The sequence below is a fragment of the Ascaphus truei genome, chromosome 5 (assembly GCF_040206685.1).
Source record: "Ascaphus truei isolate aAscTru1 chromosome 5, aAscTru1.hap1, whole genome shotgun sequence".
In the NCBI taxonomy this organism is placed as follows: domain Eukaryota; kingdom Metazoa; phylum Chordata; class Amphibia; order Anura; family Ascaphidae; genus Ascaphus; species Ascaphus truei.
Window position 1 is genome coordinate 45,454,364 of NC_134487.1, and position 23,739 is coordinate 45,478,102.

The 23,739-nt window shown below is 38.3% G+C and overlaps 1 protein-coding gene across 7 annotated transcripts in view; it reads left to right on the plus strand.

The window, feature by feature from the left end:
• Positions 1-23,739, plus strand: part of GRAMD4 (GRAM domain containing 4) — a 119,456-nt gene that overhangs the window by 83,278 nt on the left and 12,439 nt on the right. For all 7 annotated transcript variants that reach the window (XM_075599791.1, XM_075599788.1, XM_075599789.1 and 4 more), the window contains 10 exons: positions 1,837-1,898; positions 4,888-5,023; positions 6,348-6,373; positions 7,567-7,658; positions 8,362-8,453; positions 11,897-11,945; positions 13,071-13,142; positions 14,178-14,221; positions 14,339-14,448; positions 17,595-17,749. In XM_075599791.1, the coding sequence (XP_075455906.1) occupies positions 1,837-1,898; positions 4,888-5,023; positions 6,348-6,373; positions 7,567-7,658; positions 8,362-8,453; positions 11,897-11,945; positions 13,071-13,142; positions 14,178-14,221; positions 14,339-14,448; positions 17,595-17,749 (838 nt within the window). The remainder of the gene's footprint in view (positions 1-1,836; positions 1,899-4,887; positions 5,024-6,347; positions 6,374-7,566; positions 7,659-8,361; positions 8,454-11,896; positions 11,946-13,070; positions 13,143-14,177; positions 14,222-14,338; positions 14,449-17,594; positions 17,750-23,739) is intronic.

A 23,739-nucleotide genomic window follows, 5' to 3' on the forward strand; every position in this document is an offset into this window, starting at 1 on the left:
CAACTCCTTAAATACACTGCGAGCCATACACCCTTTGTGTAAATACATTTGTTTCCCCATGATTTTATTACAGCAATTTTGGCAGTAAACAGGGGAATTTATAGCATGCAACCAAAAGTAGTCATTTCCTTCCCCAGTAACTTATCTGGACACCGTTTAAAGTGGTTTCATCATCATTTTCCTTGAGTCTCTCCCATCAGTGCCATAGAATTTGCAAGACGTTTCTCAGAAATGACCTGCAGAGACACAAAATATTTGGCAAAATTGATAATACTTTATTCTACTTTGGGGGGTGGGTGGGGGGGGGAGGAGAGATATTCCATGCTTTCTGGAAAGTTATTATTCAAGACTATTCATGGTCCCAAGACTCAACAAAGTATCCGGACGTTCCTCCTTTCCTTCCGTGCACCCCAAAACTGGAACAACCTACCAGAGACTCTCATATCCACCACCAGCTTAAGTTCTTTCAAATCTAAGGCTGTCTCACACTTTAATCTGGTCTGTAACTGTTTCATACGCTCATAATATATATTTTCTTTAACTGTGCATGCAATGTCTTGTATATAAATGTATACCTTGTTCATTTATGTAACTGTATTTGTAACCATGTATTATTTGTTTTACTCTGTGCCCAGGACATACTTGAAAACGAGAGGTAACTCTCAATGTATTACTTCCTGGTAAAATATTTTATAAATAAATAAATAAATAAAATTAAAAACAAGACAATTGGCCATCTTCAGGGTTTTGGGTGCAAAAATGTAGCTTACAATATGAAAAAAATATATACATATATTGCAAAAATGTAGCTTACAATATGAAAAAAACACACACCTATATTTCTTTAAAAAGCAGTTTACCAGTGCTGTGGGCTTTCTAAACTCCTTTGTTGCCAGTTGGGCACAGAATGCATTGCGCTGGCATCAAAGGTATTAACACATGCAAAATATTTAACCATTTTGATTTCTTTACAAAGTACAATTCATGTAAATAAAGTGTTTCCTCTGTTCTTTGTTGTTCTTTTTCATAGAGGACTTTGCAATCAGGAGGGGGGGCGGGGTGTGTTGTGTGATTAGAGAAAAAGGTACCGTGGGTGTGCTACCGGTGTTGCCAAGGTTCTTGCACCCGCTGGCGTGTCATGTTGGGATATTCTGCGTTATCACTGACGTTCAATTTGACAGTAAATCTGTGATCTGTGGTGTAACGTGATATTCTGTTATGAACAAGTGCAATAACCTTGACTAAATCTGCAAAGTCTACTTCACATACAGCCACATGGCTGAGAAGGGAAGAGCTAAAGGAAGCTAAAAGCTTTCAATTTTCACTTCGCCATGTTTACGAAATAACTGTTTAAAAAATGTTTTCATAATAAATTAGTCTCCCAAATGTAATACCTTAAATGTGAGTGTCATTCATTAAACCTTTTTATGTTTTTACCAATTTTGGTCAATTTGTTTCTTTTTTCTTCCCCAAATATTTGACCATTTTAATAGAAAAACCCAAATCTGGTGATTTTAGCTTTTCTTGGGTTTTCACTCCAATTTTGCTCAGATTTGAACATTTTGTTCCAAAGTTTGACTCTAACTTTGAATGAAAAGTTAGATTCTCCAACTGGTTGGTTTGGAAGTACAATCGAACGTTGAATCTGCAAAGTTCATATTTCGAAATACCGGAATGAGCTGCTCCCTAGTACATGTGTCTTTTTAAGGTCTTTTATAATATTTCACTGTTATGCATTAGCTTGTATTTAATATAATGCTTTGCTAAATACCCATCATTTAAAGGTTCTCATTGTCTTTTATCCTTTTTTTACCCCCTCCCCCCCCCCCCCCCAAGTACTGAAGAATCTGCCACTCTGCAACCTCCCAAAGGACAACCTTCTCAGACCAATGGAGCAGGTACTTTTGAACCAGAACATAGGTCTTGGTTTTGTTGGTTACTCATTTGTATTCCTTATTTAACTTTATGCCTTCCTACAGATTGGATGAGACTTAGTGGCTCAGCGAATAAAGACACTGGCTGGCACAGAGTTTGAAGCAGGGGAACCTGGTGCAATTCCCAGTGTTGGCTCCTTGTGAGCTTGGGCAAGTCACTTTATCTCTCTCTGACTCAGGCACAAATAACATATTGTAAGCTCCACAGGCAAGGACCTGTGCCTGCAAAATGTCTCTGTAAAGCGCTGCGTAAAACTAGCAGCGTTGTACAAGAACATTCTATTATTATTATTATTAATAATAATAAATTGGCATATTCTATAATAAGTATAGTGCATTGACGTAATACAGATATGGCTCCAGTTGTATTTTTTTTTTTAAATCTTATTTTGTAGCCAGTGTATGAGGGATATAATCCCAATATTCAGGGCTCAGCTGTCCTTGGAGCATGTATATATACTCAGAATCACAATGATAAATAACCAAGACACCAGAGCATAGATAAGTGCTATGCGAGACTCACTTGAATAGTATAAACATAGGAGTGTACTAATAATGCTGAAGGGATAACACAGATCTCCATATATACCATAAAGGACCTGTAGAAACCCCCAGTAAAACAAAGGTACATACTATGATTAGTAGTCTTTGTGAAGAACTCACTTGAATAGCAGCACGGTCTCTGATTAATGCGTGCGTCTCGCCGGATGCATATGAAGAAAGAGTAGTCCCGTGGGGTCCAGTGGCGGAGCACAGCCGTGCAAACAGTGGGGGCTGCAAACCAGTTTGGGTAATAAAAATGATTTCTTAGGTGGTCATACGGAGTACAGAGTTACTCTGTTCTCCGTATGACCACCTAAGAAATCATTTTTATTACCCAAACTGGTTTGCAGCCCCCACTGTTTGCACGGCTGTGCTCCGCCACTGGACCCCACGGGACTACTCTTTCTTATTTTGTAGCCACTTAAGCTTACATTTCAGATCTGTGTACTTAAAAATATTTAATTGTGTACACTGTGGAATATGGTACTCCAGAGATTATTTTCCCTCCGCCTTAGTAGTTCTATGGGCTTTTTAAAAAATATCTGCCGAAGCGGCTGCTCGGGCCGTTTTTGGGACGAAATGAGAAAGTACGCTATCATTGAATTTCGTCCGAGACCGGCCGCTTAGGTTTATATGAAAAATAAGCTCCTACAGTATGTCTCATGGTGGGAAATACGTTTTATTTCCCTTATACAGTTGTGAATAAATATTTGCCATGGGTGCATAGCTTTCGCCTCTCTTGCATGACCTTAATGCTTCTGTTTCACGTGTTGCAGCTTAAGCTAAATTAAAAGAACATGAAGTACATTATATGCAATTGCTGCATTTTAATGTTGTAGCAAAATACATGGTTGTAGTCAATAGAAGGAAAATATACTCCATAATATAAGCTACAGCTGCTTTCACCTTGTGGCTTAAGCGCTGTAAGACAGGTGGTACAAATATATTTGTGATATAGATGGATAAGTATTATCTAGCATACAGTAGCCCTTGTTTAAAATGCTGCACGATGAAGCCTTCCCCAGTTACCTTTCCCGTTGCTGTTGTCCTGTTTGTCTCCACATTGCTCTGATGATCACCTCAACCTTTTGATTTATCTTAGAAGCCAGACTATTATATTTTGGGTCGTTTTGCTTTTTGCAGTATGTCTAGTTTGCTGCCATTTTAATTTCTTATATCACCGACTTTCATTTGCTCTGACACTTTTGTCCCCTTTTCTTTCTACTTATGCAATGCCCAACCTCCATCTTTCTGTGTTTCTTTGAGTTGTAAGTAAACAATAGCCCACGCCTCGCAGACAAATGAGAACACAGGAGGAAAGTACTACACAAGTACATTTATTGTTAGGCAATGAAGAAGAGCGTGTTTAATCATCGATTTTCTGTAAATATCTTTTCAATGTATAGAAGAAATGAAGGGCTGAGAGCATTCATGTCTTGAGCACCTACAGTATGTTATGTATGCCATTGCTTGAATGTCACTTTGAGGGCTTCGTGAGAATATGATAACCATTGTAGTTACAATGCATCTTCTTCTATAATGCTTTTATATTCATTCATTTTAACTCCCTTCCTTAATTAGACTCTTCAAGTGCATTGAATATAATGTGCATCAGGTCCATACAGTTTAAAATATGTTAATTTCTGTCATCCACACTGCTGTTAAAAAATAGTGGGGATAGTCTCCCGTGGCCACAGTTCACTAGTAGCCATGCCGATGCGTGGGTTGTAAAAAGGGTTTGTGAGAATGACAGCAGTTTGTCACAATGACAGCAGTTTGTCACTTTCTCCCACGTCAGCTGGTATCCTGGACTAAGCTTATAAGAGTTTAAATCCAATCACGTGGGAAGTACTGTATTGACATTAGAGCCTTTCCAGGATCTTTGAATGCCTTGCCTATGCCACATGTACCCTAAGCACAAACTAGGTGGGTGGAATTCACTGAAGATTTGGTCACATTAGAGAGTGTATTCCCTGCTTGAAAGTAACACACTGGAAGGCGAGTCACATTTACTTGTGAGTTTGAAATTCCATTACTGTGAGTCTTTGCTGGACAACTGCAAAATTTAAAGTAGAGAAGACAACTTCAGTTTGCAAATACAGCTGTAGAATGACTCCTAGTGGTGTAATAACTAATTTGATCAAATCTTAAATTCAGTTAAAAACCTATATTAAAAATAATGAGCAATACATAAAATGTTTTAACCCTTTGAATTATTTTTTAAGATTTTATTTAAATTCGTGTGTTTGTTATGCTTTTCCGAAGTGGTGTTAACCGTTTCTGAATACTACAAATACAAACCATCATTTTTACCAACTAGATGTTTAATTGTATGCTGCATGAACAGCCTTTCCTTGAAGTGACTGTTTATGGCAAATTAACCAGTTCTGCTTATGACCTTTTCTTCAAGATAAACAGCGGAGTCAAACCGTGTGCTCAAGAGTTCGAAAGTGGTTTTATGACAAGTTTGGGGAATACATTGAGGATTTCCGATTTCAGCCAGAAGAGAACACCGTGGAAACAGAGGAGCCACTAAGTGCTAGAAGGTAGTTCATTCCATATCATGTGACTTACACTAATTCACACATACAGGAGGCGAGGCGGAGACACTCCAAATTATGCTGTTAGAAAGGTATATTGTGAAGGTATCTTTTTGTTATGTGCATTGACGATATAACTTTTTAGAATGATAATTTGAAGTGGAATTAACCTTTCCTTCGTGCATTTTTGTGCTATTTGACCTATGACCACCCATCCTGATTTTACTTGCATTTGTTATGTAATTAGTAAATGTGCTCGTTTTCTGAAGGATCACAATGGGGTTTTATTTTTTATACTTTTTTTTTTAAACTGAGCCATGTCGGTTTTTTATGCAAATGCTGTGGAAATGTCAACACGATGAGACAGATGGCTGGTGAGGCGTTAAGCATGACAAATGTTGATCTTGATCTGTTGTCAATAAGGTTTTAGCAAAAGAGATTCAACATATTCAATCCGTTTCTAGTGCTATAGTGCAATGCAGAAGGCAGAATTCCAGAGTTCCTAGAGCTGAATAACAAACTAGTCCTACTGAAGCTAGTGTTGATACCACATGAGGAACTGGTCCCATTAAAGGTTTCTGACAAAGCAGTTTGGCTATATGGTTGCAAACTTTCAGGAATATTTTACTTCTTCTAAACCAGTAAATACCAATACTAATCAAGGAAGTGAGGGCTGCATGCCCATATTTGCAGATATGCTTTTGTCACTGCAGTGGAGCATGAAATGAAAGCTGTTAGACTGTGAGCTAATTAAAGCTCGGAAACAAGTGCGTGCAGCCAACTTTGACGATTTACTTGGAAATGAGATGCGCAGTTCAATGTATTTTCTTTGGTAAAATATTGTAAATAAATCCATAAAAAATACATTCACCCCCCCAAAAAATGCGTTTTTCAGCTCAGGTGACTCCCCAGATCCCAAAACAATAGGAAAATACAGATATTATTTCTTGAATTTTAGCATGGATTTCAATAGCCTTCCAACAGGAAGCCTCAACCGATGATGTTGTGACTTCTTTTGGCCTGTGTTATGGCAGCCATTTTGTTTCCCCTGCAGGGAGATTTAAACTCAAATTTCACTGGCAAGTTTCTTGGGGAGGGAGAGGGGTGACAGTGGTACAGAAGCTAAAAAGATTGCGCTTACCCATCCTGTTAAAAAAAAAAACAAAAAACAAAAAAAAAAAAAAAAACTATTTTATGTTATGTTGAAGCAAGCTTCATACATTTCAGTTTTTATTGCAGTTTTTGTATTATATGCAAAATATAGATTAAGATTAAATCTCCCCATTCTTGTATCATTGTACTGAAGAAATGATTTTTTTTCTTCTCCTAGGTTGACTGAAAATATGAGAAGATTAAGTAAGTAATGGCAAATACCTTTGTTTGTGGCTTCCCCCTGTTTTTTATTTAAAATGCACAACTTTCTATTTTTAACCGATTGTCTTTTTTTTAAATGGGGAAATAATTGTTTTAAAAAGTGTGAGATACTACCCCTGTTCGCTTCACAATAAATGCTCCCAGAATAATTTTAAATACATTCGCTTGTTGGCAAAAATCTGTTTCATTGTGAGGCGTTGGAAATGTTCCCTCGGTTCAGTATATATCTGCAGCGTCTGAATTTTAATTACAGAGGTAAGGGACTGTAACGTTTGTGCTGGTTAGGCAAAACTGCCTTCTCTCTTAGATTTGTGTTTCATGCTAATGCTTCGTTTGGACAAAAACATATTTTCTAAGTAATGTGGTGACATTCAAAAAGGGAACTACGGGGGGATAAAGGCTTCAGATACAGGTGATGTACAACATAAGGGATACAAGATGTAGAAAAGTGATATAGAGGACATGGTATATCGTTTTAGATATTTCCTGAGCTGTGTGTTTTTTAACTCGAGAGGCAAAAACACAAAGTAGCAGCATGACAGGAATGGTGTTCAAATGTGCGCAAACCGCGCGGGTTATTTGGTCATATACAGAGTAGAAAAACGAGCACTGCGTTTTGGGGGATTCAACCTCCCTTCAGGTTCACCCGACATGTAGTGCTTGTTTTTGTACTCTGCATATCATCTAATAAACCTCTTGAGTATCTGAAGGCAGCTGATTGCAGGACGCGGCATTGAGTAGAGACTGCACGGGGAATAAAAATAGCGTATCTGACATACACGTTCAACGAGTAAGTGGAGTGCTGACTTCTACAAGTTGCTGTGTATTTATTTTTTAATTACCACTGGAGACGTTAATGAAAGGGATTCCCAGTAGGTATGTATACTGTGTATCATGCAGAAGTGTGTGTATACAAGGTCTTTTGTAGTTGTTTCTATCATCACAAACATGCAAAAGATATATAGTATCTGTCCAGAAACCCTTTATATACATCACTGAAGGGGAGATGGGGCATATTGTGTATCTAATCATAATGAAGCTAAATGAGACAAATTCAGCCGTAAAAAAAAAGAAAGAAATGGAGTTTCTTCACACTGTGGCAGGAGAGGACATTCATCGAAATGACCCCACTGTTTGTGCTTCATTTGATTAAAATTGTATTTCTTTGTCATTAGAGAGAAGTGCCAAACCTGTTACAAATTTTGCGAAGAACCTTTCTGCCTTATCAGACTGGCATTCTGTCTACACTTCTGCTATTGCCTTTATTGTAAGTGTGCAACACAGAAGAATGTACTTTGAGAATGTCACTATGACTTAAGCATATATATTCTTTTGTGTGATCTGTGTCAAATGTAAGAAACTTGTTGATTTGAGAATCTTGCATTTAACACAGATCATTTGTCTGACGAGTTTGTGCCACACAAGTTGTGGCAGAGTTTTGTTTTTGTAATATTTTTTTTTAGCGCTAATAAATGGGATGAAAAGCGATTGAAAGTGTAACAGAATGTGTTGGCAGGAGATTTCTACTGAAACACTCCATACAGTAAATATATCCATGTTTCCGTCAAGATAATGGACCAGTTTACGAGCACCAGTTATAGTGTGTGTGTGTGTGTGTTTTTTATTTTTTTATTTTTAAAGGCTTCTACGTTGTGGTTTCTTTCTATCGTTGTTCACTCCGCAGAAAATGGCTCTTATGTTTATCCCGCGGTATTTACATGTGCAGCAAGTACTCTGTGATATTTTTTTTTTTTTTTTTGTGGTCATGAAATCTTTTTTAACGAACCTCTCGCTCATTATATTGTAAAGTAAAAAAATTTAAAGTGGAAAGTATCAATATTTTTATACTGTTACAGTGAAAATATGTATATGTCTAATAGCTATTTTAGCGAATAGATTTGTATCATTACTGTGCATGTTGTGTGCATTTTCTTTTGCATTTGTGTAACAAACTTCCTCTGACTTTTCAGATTTACATGAATGCTGTGTGGCATGGCTGGGCCATTCCTATGTTTTTATTTTTAGCAATTTTGAGGTTATCCCTAAATTACCTCATAGCCAGGTAACCATTTTTCTATTTGTTTTCTTCATTCCATATACATTTTTTGGACCCTACTCGCCAAGTTGTTGTTCCTGTGTTCACGACCCGATTTATATACATCATTACAAAATCTTCTGCTAATGTCCTATTTTGGCAAAATATTCATGTTAAATAGACTTTTTTTTGTTATCAACACTAAATTTGTCACAATTAGGGTTTTCTGCTGACTTCTCTAACACAATCTTGATCACTGCAATGTTGAAATCCCTTTGCACTGTTTCTTCACTTGGGTATTATCCACTACATTGACCCTATTGAAAGTTTCCGTCATATGTATGAGCAGGTACATATTTGTACAAATCAAAGTCTCTGTTTATGGATCGTTCTGCCATTTATCCCAATTGCTGTAAAACTTTAGATCTTCTGAGTTCTGCAGACATGAAATCAATGATAAAGAGAGAAATTATCCGTACTTTTGTTACATTTCTATGTATCTAACATTTTCCATGCAGTTAACAAAATATTAATATTGTCTTATAGAGGTAAAGTTCTACATTTCAATACAATTCCTCTGATGAATAAACCATCCTTGTATTGAATGCCCTTTTCTGCCACAGATGCCGGCAACAAAGTTAATAATCCTGACAAAACAAAAAATACATTTTTTTTTCCTTTGTTGTAACATGAAATAATGGACCAATAGAGCTGCTATTATGTTTTGTCAACATTTTGTTTTAGGACTGTCCATTTCTAACTGAAACACTGAGTACTTGTAATGCACGAAGTAAATGTATTTTAAGTTTTTCCTTTTTTTCATATGGATGTACACAATACACTTGAAGCTAAGCACTTGTATTATTGACAGTGGTATTTTGGAAACATAGCCTGTATTCACGAAGTCTGTCAACAACTTCCTGATCTACAAAAGGCTTCTTTTAGTAGATATCTACAACTACAATACAATTGAATAGTAGTTCCACAGTTCAATTACAATGTATTAATACTGTATATTGTACCTGTGTATACGTCTTACAGTAGGGCACTGCAGCAATATGTTTCTGTAAGGGCATCACCTTGAGTTAAAAGGGAGAACTAATCTCTATTATAGGCTAAAGCTGTAAAATTCCGTCATTATTGAAATCCCTGCTCTCTGGTTAAAATTCTGGGCAGTATTCATTCAGTAATGCCTGGAATTTTTGCAGCTTGCAAAGTGTTTATTTCCAGCCAATCAGCTTTTCCTTTTGTCAGAACAGATCTGATACAGGGCAGGGGATTGGCCAGGAAGCAGCAGCAGGCATTGACTCCTCCCCCTCCCTCCGTGAACACAGCTACATTTTGAGTTGAGGAGGGAGAGTGTGTTGTGTAGCTGCAAAGCAAGTGTGTGTGTGTGTGTGTGTATATGTAGCGGCAGCTGCAGACTGTGTGTGTGTATCTATGTATGTATGTATTTATAAGTAGCTGCAGTGTGTGTGTGTGTGTGTGTGTGTGTGTGTGTGTGTGTGTGTGTGTGTGTGTGTGTGTGTGTGTGTGTGTGTGTGTGTGTCTGCAGTGTGTGTGTGTGTGTGTATATGTGTGTAGCTGCAGTGTGTGTGTGTGTACACAGAGGAGGCGGCAGTGTGTGGATATAGATAGCTGCAGCGTAAGCATATATAGAGGTGCTTTAATGTATTTACCATTTTATTTTAATTAAAAAAATCTATATAACTATAAAAGTGTCTATTTATGAAAAAAGCCTACATTTAGTCTATAATAGTAATAATCCCCCCAGAACAGGGCATTACTGGCCAATAATGCCCTGGCTGGGTTAAAGTCCCTCAGCTTCGCCTCGAGCCTTCAACTCTTCCAGCCTGGGCATTATTGGCCAGTAATGCCCTGTTCTTCAGGGATTTTTACTTAAATATATCAAGTAAGTAGCAAGTATGACTATGAAATCATATTCTACTAATCCTCAAGGCCATGTACAAATGGATTCTGGTGACTCAGTGTAATAATTTAGTGCTTCATGAAAGAATACTGTGCTCCAACACAAAACTCATGTAATGCTTAGATCCATTCTATCCCTTTTCTATTAATAATATTCACGTGGTGCGTATTTATTATTTATCACTGCAACAACACCATCTCGGACTATTGTTCAAGCAAGGAAACCATGGAGCATTAGCTGTGTGCTTAAGCTCTTTACCTTTGGAAGAGACTGGAAGCTATTGTCATGCAGGGTCTTACTGCCTCTGCCTCCTAGCAGTGATCTAGCCCACAGTGCCTCGGCATTGAAGATGATATATTATCAGAGTTTTTCAATATTAAAAAATGTACGTTTTACCGTATAACTCAAATGGAGATTTCCACCGTGAAGAATAAGCCCATTTTACTACTTGAGGATTACGAAGCCATGGAATGCACTGCATCTTTCTTCAGAACGTTGAGATTAAACTCTGTGCTTCACTTTTCTCATTTGTTGAGGGGGTTTAATTATTTTAATAAGCTTGAAATACAATGTGAACATTTTACATTGGTAACCTTTCTTACCCTTTCCCATGGAGGAGAAGCTTACGGTACATTGAAAAATTAGTTGCAAATTGCACCTTTTGACATTGCAAAAGGAAAATTTATGCAAACCGTGTCAATATGTAAAGCTTCTGAGCCGACCATACTCCATAAACATTACGATGTTGAATATTAACCTTTTCATACTACTCATAAGAATATAAATATGTACACCACGTGTGGGAAAACTCCAACATGGACTATTTGATGCTTTATTTATGTATAAATACAATTTCTGGAAACGCAAAGTACCACAATTTTGTCCCCTTCCTACAATTACCACAAACCTATCACTCTTTAATGAAAACAGGATGCAAATGTTTTTCTGCATGTTTTGCATGTATGATTCTCATTTGAATACATCTTACCACAGGGTGAGTAAGCTAGCTAGTTTCAATGTTTTATATAGTAATATAGAACCATTTCATATAATATGGAGTCTTCTAAAGACCTTAAGATAGTGGTCACACTCCAATTCCGTTTACAATGGTGACCATAGTCGGTGCCCATGCAGGGTGAGCAGGAATCCCAGCAGAAAACACTCTTTCCACTTCAATAAGAACCAGGATCTTGCGACACTCAAAAAAATAGTCAGTAGTCAAATATACATTTTAAGGTCCTTTTAATAGTAATGCAATAGTGCATTATGTTCACAGTATTTCACTGTTGATATAGTTTGTGAGTGCCACAGGACTCTGGTTCTTATTTTAATATGGAGTATCTCTCGCTTTCGCTCTTTCTCTCTTGCTCGCTCTTCCTCTCTATGCAAACTAAACAGGACTGCAAGTGAACCCAGCACCAACCTATTCACAGGACTGTAGGTGTAAGCTCCTCTGTTACTGTTACCGATATAAAAAATATTATTGGCAGTTTTTGTATTTTACAATCTGTTAAATCCTGTTTTGTTTCTTGTAATATAGAGGTTGGAGGATACAGTGGAGCATTGTGCCTCAAGTTTCAGAAACCATGGTAAGTCCTTCATTAGTTTCTGCTTTTACTGGAAGTGTGCGGTATTCAAATATTTGGTGGCTTATAAACCTTCGAAACCCAACAGAAATATTTAGCACGCTGAAATCCATGAATAAATTACAATGTCTGTTTTATTGCAGCTTCAATGTTTGTTTTACGTGAGATACTATTTTATTGGTACCTGGCTTAACCAGACATAAAAGATCTGTACAAAGGTCATATAAAGCTAGTGCAGTGAATGAAACAGTCTTTCTTTGGTATCATTGGTTATTGAAAATCTGTGAAACAAAATAATAAAGAAATATCTACCTTTTAATTTTGATTTACCAATAGATAATACTTTGGGAAACGAGACTATTGTAAAGGAATATATAAAAATGATTGTCCTCTTAGAAGTAATATATAAAATATCATAATACAGGCTCCCCCTCCGTAGCAATAGTCCATACTTAATACAGTATTACTTTATGACTTAAGTGTTTCTCTCTTAAGCTTCCCTTCATAAACACCTACTGGGATAATGCATGATAGAGGATTCAGAATCACCGTAGACGAGGCATCCTCAAAAGGACATGTAGGCTCTCGGAAGTAGTCTTCTGTAGATCTGCTACTTTATTGTCTCCCTCGTTTCCCCTCAGGTATATGTTTCTACAGTTTTGGTTTGAATTCTCTAATATATACCTGAGGGGACATGAGGGAGACTAAAAGAAGCAGATTTCCAGAACACCAAATGCGAGGAGCGTCTACGTGTCATTTTGAGAATCTTGATAATCTCATAGAATATGGGCGCGTTGGAGTAACGAGACACTTAACTATAGAAGATTTGGGAAAGTATGACACTATTTTGTCATTTATATCCACATATTCTGTGTGGTTGCGCTTCTGGATTTCTAGGAACGGACGGTTAAATATTCAGTTTACAAGTATCGCATTAATGACACATTTTGCACATTGTTTTTAATTTATGATCCATAGTTATTAATCATTACGTTAAGTGTTTTATTTTTCTGCAATAAGTATGTTCACGAAATAGAATAATATACATTCAGAATACCAAACCATAGGAAAGCATGCAACATTTACGTGCTGATAATTTACTTTAAACTCAATGTCGCATTTCTTTAGGAGCCTCCAAAAGAAGATCTGACTGTATCTGAGAAGTTTCAGTTAGTTCTCGATGTAGCACAGAAAGCACAGGTATTATTTCACTGACATCTCAGCACTGCATGTGAATCACAGAAATAACACTAAGGTTTACTTTTGATTTGACTGCATGGAAAAGAAGGTCCATTGTTGTGCAATATAACCATGTACAGTACCAAAATGTCTAATTAACCATAGTGTGGTGTTTAGTTTTGATCATTAAACATCTTGGCAACTCATTCATTTTCCTCTGATTTAATGATGTTGTGTTGTAAAATACAAGCATGCTAGTGTTAACAAATCTTTAAGTATGGGGAAATAATTGAAGCATAAACAGAGACGTCACAATAAGCATGGGAAAACTTACCAGTGAGCGTCAGGCGATGCACAGAGTGCGTGTTTACATATTACTCGATAACGAAGGCAACATGTTGTTATTTTGCTATAAACATTACTTCAGTCATTAAGCATAGAACCTTGTAACAAAGAAGAAGAAGAAAAACTACATCTGGACGCAGATCCTTCATAAAAACAGATTAATTAAACAGCAGTCCAATTTTTTAAAGCAGGAACACAAGGTGCTCTTAAAATATATTTTGTGTAATGTACTGTACAAAAAGTTACACATCAATTAAAACGTTTGTGTAAAACTCCTCCCTCCTTGGGGCAGTGAATCGATTCCCATATACTGTAGATAAGTGATTGGAAGTAGCAGTAATTATGTTGTAATACTTCAGATTAAAATTTACATTGTCCTCAAATTTACTGCTCTAAACCGCAGGTTTCCGATACCTTTTGCTCTACCAATATACCACTGCCCATCATACTCCACACACTTAGAAGAAAGATATCCTTTTTTTTAAAACATTCTGATAGAGAAGTACTGTAGTTCATCAGACCCCAAAACACAGCGAAGTATAAACACATGCACCCAAAATGAAAAGTTTAAATAAAGGCGAAGGGTATTGTGAGATGAGACATATATCGTACTTGGGTTTTCTTAAGGAAGTACCGTATACTTGAAGCTGGGAGGGAAGTCCAGCACAAATAAATGCAACCTTAAATGTGCCCATTTTACTTTTAACACAGAACCTGTTTGGCAAGATGGCAGACATACTGGAAAAAATTAAGAAGTATGTTTTTATTATTATTATGGTTTTTTTTTTTTGTTAAACATAACTGTCATTTAATTCCCAGCCCAACGTAACCTGTCTTTTTTTGTACTTTGTACTTTGTGTTTTGGTTTGCAGCTTGTTTATGTGGGTCCAGCCGGAAATAACCCAGAAACTCTATGTTTGTCTATGGGCGGCCTTCATAGCATCATGCTTCTTTCCCTACAAACTGGTTGGACTTTGCATAGGTAAACTTCTTTGTTCCATTCTTTTTTCTTGATAAACACAGTAGTGTAAAAATAATCACCAGATTTATTATTTAAAAAAAAAAATGAAAATGTTATTTTGCTTTGAAGATAGTCCTTTGTTAAATACAGTAGGGTGTTATTTTTTTTATGCTTGCATTTTGCAGCCAGGAGACTTTGTAAATAGCTCCAATTTTCTGCCTATGTGCTATATCGGGGGGGGGGGGGGGGGGGGAGGGGGAGGAGTGAGTATCTCAAGTCAAAGGCCACCAACAAATAAGGTTTCCAGCTGCGCTGAAGCAGGGATATCTTGAAAACCTGACCTATTGGTGGCCCTTGAGGGCTGGAGTTTGCCACCCCGGAGCTACATAATCACATTCTACCTTGCTCCTTTATAGTAATGTTTAACAGCCAAACTCCACGAGGGCTTGGAGATGGTTTGATTATTAACAGAATTCGATGAAGGTTTCCCCCGCCTCTTCATGCTGCTATCCACTTACAATGGGATCTTTTGCATAATTGGTCACCGCAACAATTGGTTAGAATGCCAAGTTAAGTAGTTACATAGCAGAATAGGTTGAAACAAATAATTTTAAACCTGTTGGGTTCCACCTACAGTATGCAAAATTTAGTCGAAACAGGTACATCTCCTGTATTAATGGAGTTTGATTTAAAAATAAATAATCAATCTTCTGCAACATGTGGTTGAAATTTGATGGAGCTCCGTGTTCTCAATTAAAGCATAATGGCACTATTTAGTTTTAATGCACTTGAATCAACTCTTACAATCTAATTTTTTTTTTATGTGATTTCAAATGGCAGGTTAAATTTATATCATTTGGTTAATTAATCTTGTGCATTAAATCTGGTTAATTAATCTTGTGCTTCAATCTGGTACATTTTAGCAAAATAATTTTTTTTTTGTTTCTTTGAATATATATTTATCTAAAATATTAGATAATTAATCTTGTGCTTCAATCTGGTACATTTTAGCAAAATAATTTTTTTTTTGTTTCTTTGAATATATATTTATCTAAAATATTAGATAATTAATCTTGTGCTACGGATCTGTATAACCAGATTTTATTTTTGCTATATTTCTTGTTTTTTTTTTTTAATGTTTCAAAACGCTTTGAATTTTGTGGAATCGTATCTCCCTGATCAGATAACTTTCTTTTGAATATAAATTGAAATATATTTATATATAAGTAGCAAAATGAGAAGTAGTGTAATCCACCAGTGTACTTACTGGGCATATTTTTGGCAGCTTTATAGCTGAAGCTCAGCTGTGCCCTGGTGTCTTTAATTCTATGTACAGTTCCAGAAATGTTGCAAGTCGCACGTTTCAAGGCACTGATTGTTTAACGTTTGTTTGTCTAATAATGCCCTGTCATACTAGGAATACATTTGTAATCCTGTTTTTTTTGAAAGCAGCAATCCCTCCATAAGCCTATCGAAGTTTAACTCCTATAATGTTAGTAACAAAAATAGGCTTTTCTCGCTAAACACACACGTTTCTTAATCTCTTGCTCAGGGGTGGCCAATTCCAGTCCTCAAGGGCCACCAACAGGTCAGGTTTTGAGGATATTGCTGCTTCAGCACAGGTGACTTGGTCATTATGACTGAGTCACTGTATGTATAGCATTATTTATATAACACCATTAATGTACATAGCGCTTCACAGCAGTAATACACGTGACATAATCATACTGTACAAAGAACAAGTAATACAAAAACAGTAACACATAATGGGAAGAAGCGCTCCAGACAAAGTAACATTAAGGAAAATGAGTCCCTGCCTTGAAGAGCTTACAATCTGATTGAGGCACATGTGCTGAAGCAGGGATATCCCTAATACCTGGCCTGCAGGTGACCCCTGCTCTAGCTTCTGAGATTACCATTGTAACTTTTAGACTGCAATGAACTCTGGGGAGAGCTTCATTTTAACCTCGTGGACACTTTAGATTTCAAACTTTTATATCTCCTGAAAGAACCATCAGATTAAAATAAATAAAACCCGCTTCCAAAAAGACAACATATGTCTTGAATTAAGTTGACAAATTAAATGCACCCCCCCCCCAATGTTTTTTTTAAGTCGATCAGCAAGGACTGCTGCTTTAACGGGAGTCTTGCATTCCTTAATGATATGAGGTTCAATCATGCCGACATTATACAAAGGTTACACAATATTTGCTGCAGGATGTGACAAAGCAATATTGGAATTCCATCCAGTGTTAGAAAATGAGAGGTAAAGGGGGAAAGAGGGGCCCAATAGAAAACGCCGCGCATTGGAATAAGGTGACTTTTATATAATGAGGGAATGTCATTTTCACAGGGGACCTAGCATACTTTAGAGCAGGGGGGCTCTAAAGATTATTCATCTTCCGTGCTTGGCTTACTTTCCTTCCTTCCTGGTATACAAACTCCTATTTATGTTCTGCGTTTTTCAATACGAGAAGTGGCTCAGTGAGTAAAGACAATGACTCTGTAAATACCGACACTAAGTTTGAATCGGGGGAACCTGGTTCAAATCCCCGTGTCGGCTCCTTTTGCAAACCACTTGATCTCCCTCTGCCATAGACACCAAAAACATAGATTGTAAACTCATCTGGGCAGTCTGTGCCTGTAAAAATTCTTATATGCTGTGTACCGTGCACTATATTGTAATTGTGTAGCAATTTGGGTCACATTGGGACAAAAGCGCTATATGAAATAAGTTGTTAATATGTCAATATCATGATTATTGAAGAACATTATGGTGGACAACTGGCAACCTCTTTTCTTGAACACAATTACTTGCAAAATGGTGAACTGTTCTAAATTATAAGTTGAGTAAAACACCTTTTTTGCATTATTTATTACTTGCAATGGTAATGTCCAAACGTACAGTACTTTTTCAATGCATAATGTTCTTTTCATGTAAACAATGAAACAGAGTAGTTTATTAATCTGTAAGAGCATGTTTGATACAGTGACATATAGTTACTATATGTTTACCAATGCCTATCTTAACTTTTTGATTAACATTTCTCCATCTAACCCATGAAATTCTGAATCCCGAAGATAGTCCTGTACCAGAGGCACAACCTACTGGTTAATATCGATCATTAATACTCTGCTTTGGTTTGGCTGTATTTGTATTCCTGTAGGACTTTATGCTGGCATCAAGTTTTTTCTCATCGACTTCATCTTTAAACGGTGTCCCAGACTTCGAGCCAAGTATGACACCCCATATATCATCTGGACAAACCTACCAACAGATCCACAACTTAAAGAGCGATCAAACGCAACAGTGTCTAGACGGGTATGTCACATTATTTTCTCTTTGTTATTCAGTTCAGAAAGGGTTAATGTCATTCTTTCAATAACTGGAGTAGACCTGATTTGGTTTCTAAAATTAATATACAGATCAAATCCTCATTTGTTTCCTGTTCCCCACACCACAGTTGCTTTCAATTAGGGGAATAGATCCTCCCCTTAGAGCAGTAGGACAAGAAACTCTTCTGCAGGTACTGGTATACAATGCCCTCCCTCTACCTGCAGAACAGTCTTGTTCCTGTCCTACAGCATAGCAGTAGCCTTTTTTTTTTTTTTTTTTAATTTGGAACTCACCAGGGCTGCAGGTAGGGCAGTTTAATCTGGGGGGTTGCCAGCCCCTCTTTCCCCTAAACCTCCGGCATGCGTGTCGGAGATGTATACTGTTACACTACCAGCCGCAGGCCCTTCGACCAGGTCATGGAAACGTCCTGGAATGCAGGCGGTGGAACATATGCCGAGAGAGGCTGTGCAGGTCTGTGTTTGCAGTCCACGTGGGCACACAGGATCAGGAGCGCATACACTGCATCTTAATGCGGCATGATGTTGTGACGTCATAGGCATGATGGCACGGGGAGTATTTAAAGGGCAATGCCATTTATGGTGCCTGTATGTGCTAAGACGGAGTCTCAGGAAACTGACAGACTGGGGCAAAATGAGTGTGGATGCGGTATCAGGCAAAGGGTCACTGCCCAAATTTTCTAAGCAAGTCCCCAGTTAAGTACTTGTGACTTAAGAGAGTTTATTTATTTGCTACGGTATCTTTGGGTGTCAGTCAGAAGAAGGAACTTCAAAAGTGGCTGTGGAGTCCAATACAGATTTTGTGTGGCATTTCATAAACCAGCCCTGGAGTCAAAGAAGTTACAGTATCTGAAGATTGCTTGAAGGCTGCAATGACCTGATGTGTCTCAGTAGCATCAAGAAGAGCTCTGTGGCAGATTCTACCTTAAAAAAAACTATTTACGTTCCCAGCCTATTGAGGGCAAATATTTATTCGACCAGAAACTATACAATATTATCCAAGGTGTCAGGAGAGAGAAATGCATTCCTTCTGCAGGTGTGAAGAAGTGGGCGATTTTATTTAATCCTCAGCAAGACAGAATGCTGTACAGAGAGGCCAAGGCATACCGTCCCGGAAGACCTTTTTCACAGCAAACATCATGGAGAGGTCACCAGGTTAATCTTTTTCTTTGCTCCAAAGGAAGAGGATCAACCGTAAAGGAAGAAATTCACATAAAAAGGTGAGCCGCCCAGTGAGAGGGGTAGGTTGGCGCAGTTCGCGACTGTATGGACTCATTCAGTGGTAGACAGATGGGTTCCTCGCGTCATTTCATCAGCTTACCATCTAGAGTTTGCACAAGAACCACAGCAAAACAGATGTTTATTTTCTCGTCATCCCAGGTCTCACCTAGCAGCCTGATGCTGAACAAGGAGGAGTTTCCTCTTATGCAGAAAAGAAGAGGAATCTATTGCAGAATATTTCTGGACATTAAATCATCCTGAGAGTTAAGAGCTGTTTTACATCTCGGAGAGGTGAATGCTTTTCTTAAAGTCAGAAAATTCTAAATAGTCTCCGTGAATAAGATTATTCAAAAGGTCAGACCATGGGACTGGTTGATTTCTATACAGGCCAGGTTTTCAGGATATTCCTAAATCAGCACAGCTGGCTCAATTGGTGTCTCAGTCATACTGAGCCACTAATTGAGCCAGCTGTGCTGAAGTAGGGATATCCTAAAAACCTGGCCCGTTTGTGGCCCTCAAGGACTAGAGTTGTGCATGCCTGATCTAAAGGATGCAGATCTTCATATACCAATTGCTCAAAATCATAAAAAATATCTGAGGCTTGCGATAAAAGTGGGAATATATATACATAATAAACAGACAAGTCATTTAGTTCCGTCTCAGTCTCTGAAATTCCTGGGAGTCATATTCCAGGCACTGCTTTGGGGAAGATTAATTCTCCCTTCTAGAGTGTAGCAAATTGCAAATCAAGCCACAAAGTTCAGATGATCGTGTCAGTCTCGGCACCAGATTACATGACCTCATTGGGCAAATTCGTCTCAACGTTAAATGTTGTAAAATGAGCAATGTTCCATAAAAAAAACACTCCAGAAAATGTATTGGATCAATAGAAGGAACATCCAAAGGATATACCTATATCCCACAACAAGGAGAGATCTGAGATGGTGGTAAAATGTGCAACACATAATCGCTCCAGGAGGCCAACTGGATATGTAAGCCAAAAATCCACACTACAGCTCTATCCTTGTTCTCATCATACCTCTCCCATTGCACATTTTTGGTCTGTGTTGCCAACATGTCTTCTGTTGATCTTTCTGTTGGTGTACCTCAGGGCTCTGTTCTGGGACCTCTCGTTTTCTCTTGATACACAATTAGCACTTTTGATCTCATCAACTATTTTGGCCTTGGGTATCATCATTTTGCAGATGATATGCAGGTATATAGCTATCCACCCCTACCCTCACACCAGCAATCCAGTCTCAAGTCTCTGATTGCCTCTGGCTATATCCTCATGGATGGTGCGCTGCCACTAGAACGTAATATGTCTAAAACTGAGATCCACATATTTCCCTCTAAATTTGTCCTAATATCCCCCCTTTTCCACCCCAGTAAATGGTATTACCATCTATCCTGTTGCCAAAGCATTTTGCCTAGGTGATGGATTTGACTCTTCCCTTTTCTTCTCCATTCACGGCATAGGAAAAATGTGTCGCTTCTTCTTCCCTAACATTGCCAAGATCCGCCCTTCCTCTGTCAATTTACTGCTAAAATTCTAATATGCTTTCTTACCCTCTTCCGTCTGGATTATTGTAGCATACTACTAACAGACCTCCCTGCCTCACAACTTTTTCCTTTGCAATATATCCAAAATTATTCACCCAAAATAGTCTCTACTCTCCTCATTAAATCCCTCTCCTGGCTTCCCATAAAGTTTTGGATTGCCTACAAAGTTCCCCTCCTTACCTTCAAGGCTCTCCACTCAGCTGCTCCTCTCTACAAGCTTTGATTTCTCGTTATGCCCCTGCTAGTCTCCTGCACTCTACACATAACTGGTCTCCTTTCCATCACTTTTACCTCTCTTGCCTTAAATCTTTTTCCCTCGCTGCCCTTTGCCCGTGGAACTCCCTCACACTCCGTATACGCCAATCACCTTCTCTCCCCACTTTTAAAACCAACCTTAAAACTCGCCTCTTTAATGAAGCGCTTCAATAGCCTAAAGTCATGGCTACTGTCACACACCCACAGTCACTCCAAACATTGCCATAATTCCCTCATCTGCTTTCTCTGTATGTCTCCCAACATGGTACCGTACTTGGATTGTAAACTCTCCAGATCAGAGATTTCCTTTCCTATTGTCTAATTTTGTTTGTTTTACTTCTTGTATTATAATTCCCTGTACTGTATAGTCTCTTGTAAAGCATAGAGTACAGCAGTGGGCACTATATAAATAGACATACATGCATAAAATCAGACAACCTCACTACAGGAAAGTATATTGCAAAAGGAGGGACCAGAAATGGAAGACTTTTGACATTGGCAGCAACAATTATACTGTGGACAGAACACCACTTAAACGATATTGCAGCAGCTCATATTCCCGAATTCCAGAATGCAATAGCAGACTTGAGTCGAACATTGATCCATTCGGGAGAATGGAAATTTGATGTCAAGATATTTTCGTCCACTGGTGTATCAGTTGAGTAAGCCCCAGATAGACCACATGGCAACATATCACAACAGGAAGGTGGAGCATGTATGCTAAAGATCTTTCCACCACCACGCCAGTCAAGTAGATGCCCTCAGTTGCCCTACATGTTCCTGCTGGTTCCTCTCATCGTGAGCATGAAGATTGAGTGGAAAGCACTTGAGGCGGTTCCAATTCTGACATTGTCAGCCAGGAAAACATCAACTTTGTATGCCTACTATCGTATAAGGCTGTGTTTCCATGACTGGTGCAAAAAGATGAACCTAGATTTTTCCAAACATTCCTCTGTATCGTTGATAGAATTTCTACATGATGTATTTGACAAGGACTTCCGTTAGTTCTTTGAAGGTCCAGATATCGACTTTATCCATATTATGGAAAAAGGTTTAGCATCATACAAGCTGCTTATGCGATTCCTACAAGATCTTACATTTTGAAGGTCTCATATAAGAAGTACAGTGGCGACATGGAATCTTTCATTAGTCTTACAGTCTCTGGTGTATCATTTTGAACCATTACAACAAATTTCATCAATGTTACTGACTTGGAAGAGAAACAAAAAATGATCGAGTGGACTACCGCTTGCTATGAAAAGAAGTTGGGGAACTCGCCAGATTTGAAGGTTAAAAAAGTCTTTAATGAAAACTACATAAAATGACAAAACTCCTCCTCCTACATGTTTCACGCCCACTATGGCGCTTTGTCCTTGACAAATTTGGAAGGAGACGGGGGTAAGGTGAAGCTTCTCAGGGGGTCACACAGCCTGGTGGGAATTCAACCTCTCTGTAAGTACCCAGCTTCTTATACCTTGCTTAACCCCTTGGTTTTTCTCCCCTCTCCCGGCATCTACACTTATATGTACCGGACATTGCTATTATCAATTTAAAAGACTGTTGTTTGATTTCACTTACCTTTTTGCTTCTGGAGCTGATATTCCGTTTTTTGCTCTGGTACTGACTTGGAAGACACTGTTTTTAATTGCGGTCACATCAGCAAGGTGTGTGTGTGTGTGTGTGTGTGTGTGTGTGTGTGTGTGTGTGTGTGTGTGTGTGTGTGTGTGTGTGCTCCCTTTTCTCATATTCCATCAAGATAAAGCAGTCTTAAGGCCTTCCTTCCATTTCCATTTCCTTCCCAAGGTTGTTTCACTTTTCTATTTAAATCAAGACATCATTAGTTCCTCCTTTTGCCTAATTCCGGGTAATTCTGAGGAGATGAAACTGCATAACAAGGATGTAGTAAGATCTGTGAAAACATATTTATTTAGGGTTCACGATGTCAGAAGATCTGAACAGCTGTTTATACTCCCAGAGGGACCTAGAAGGGGGCAGCAAGCTTCAAGGGCAACTATAGCTTATTGGATTACTTCATGCATCAAAATAGCATACGATCTCAAGAATACACAGACCATGCAGGGAGTAAAGGCACCTTCTCTAAGGTGGCCTCCAACTCATGGGCCTTTAGTACCCACACATCTACAACGCAAATATATAGAGCAGCACTGTGGTCTTCAGTTCACTCTTAAATATAAAAAAATTGGTCGTTCAAGTCTCCGCTGTAGCAAGCTTTGGTAGGAACGTTCTGCAATTCATTGTATCTTCATAAATGGTTGAAAAGATTAGACTGATGTTTCTTTATTTCCTCCCATGTTTTTTGCTTTGGTATGTTCCATTCAGTAACCACTGCAATGTGGGGAACAGGAAAAGAAAACCTTTATTCAGCGTACCATCATTTGGTCTTTTCATGGACTCAGTCATGGCAGTTGTATTTTATCCTGGCTTCCCATCAAACCGCACATCTCGCACTCAATTCTCCTCCTCACTTCTCACTTTTAATGCTTTACACTCTTCTGCTCCTCGATACATCTCAGCCCTAATTTCTCGCTATGTACCATCCCGACTCTTGCGTTCTGCTCAAGGATATCTTCTCTCTACCCCCTTTGTATCTAAAGCCCTCTCCCGCCTTAAACCTTTCTCACTGACTGCCCCACACCTCTGTAATGCCCTTCCCCTCAATATCCGACTAGAACCATCTCTATCCACCTTAAGACACACTTGCTTAAGGAAGCATATGAGTAGCTCTGTAGCTAATACTATACACATGATACATAAAGCTTGGCCCCCTGCAGACGCACTTACCAGAATGCCCTCCTACTGTCTCTGTACGTTTTTCCAACCAATTAGATTGTAAGCTCTTCGGAGCAGGGACTCCTCTTCCACAATGTTACATTTGTCTGAAGCATTTATTCCCATGAT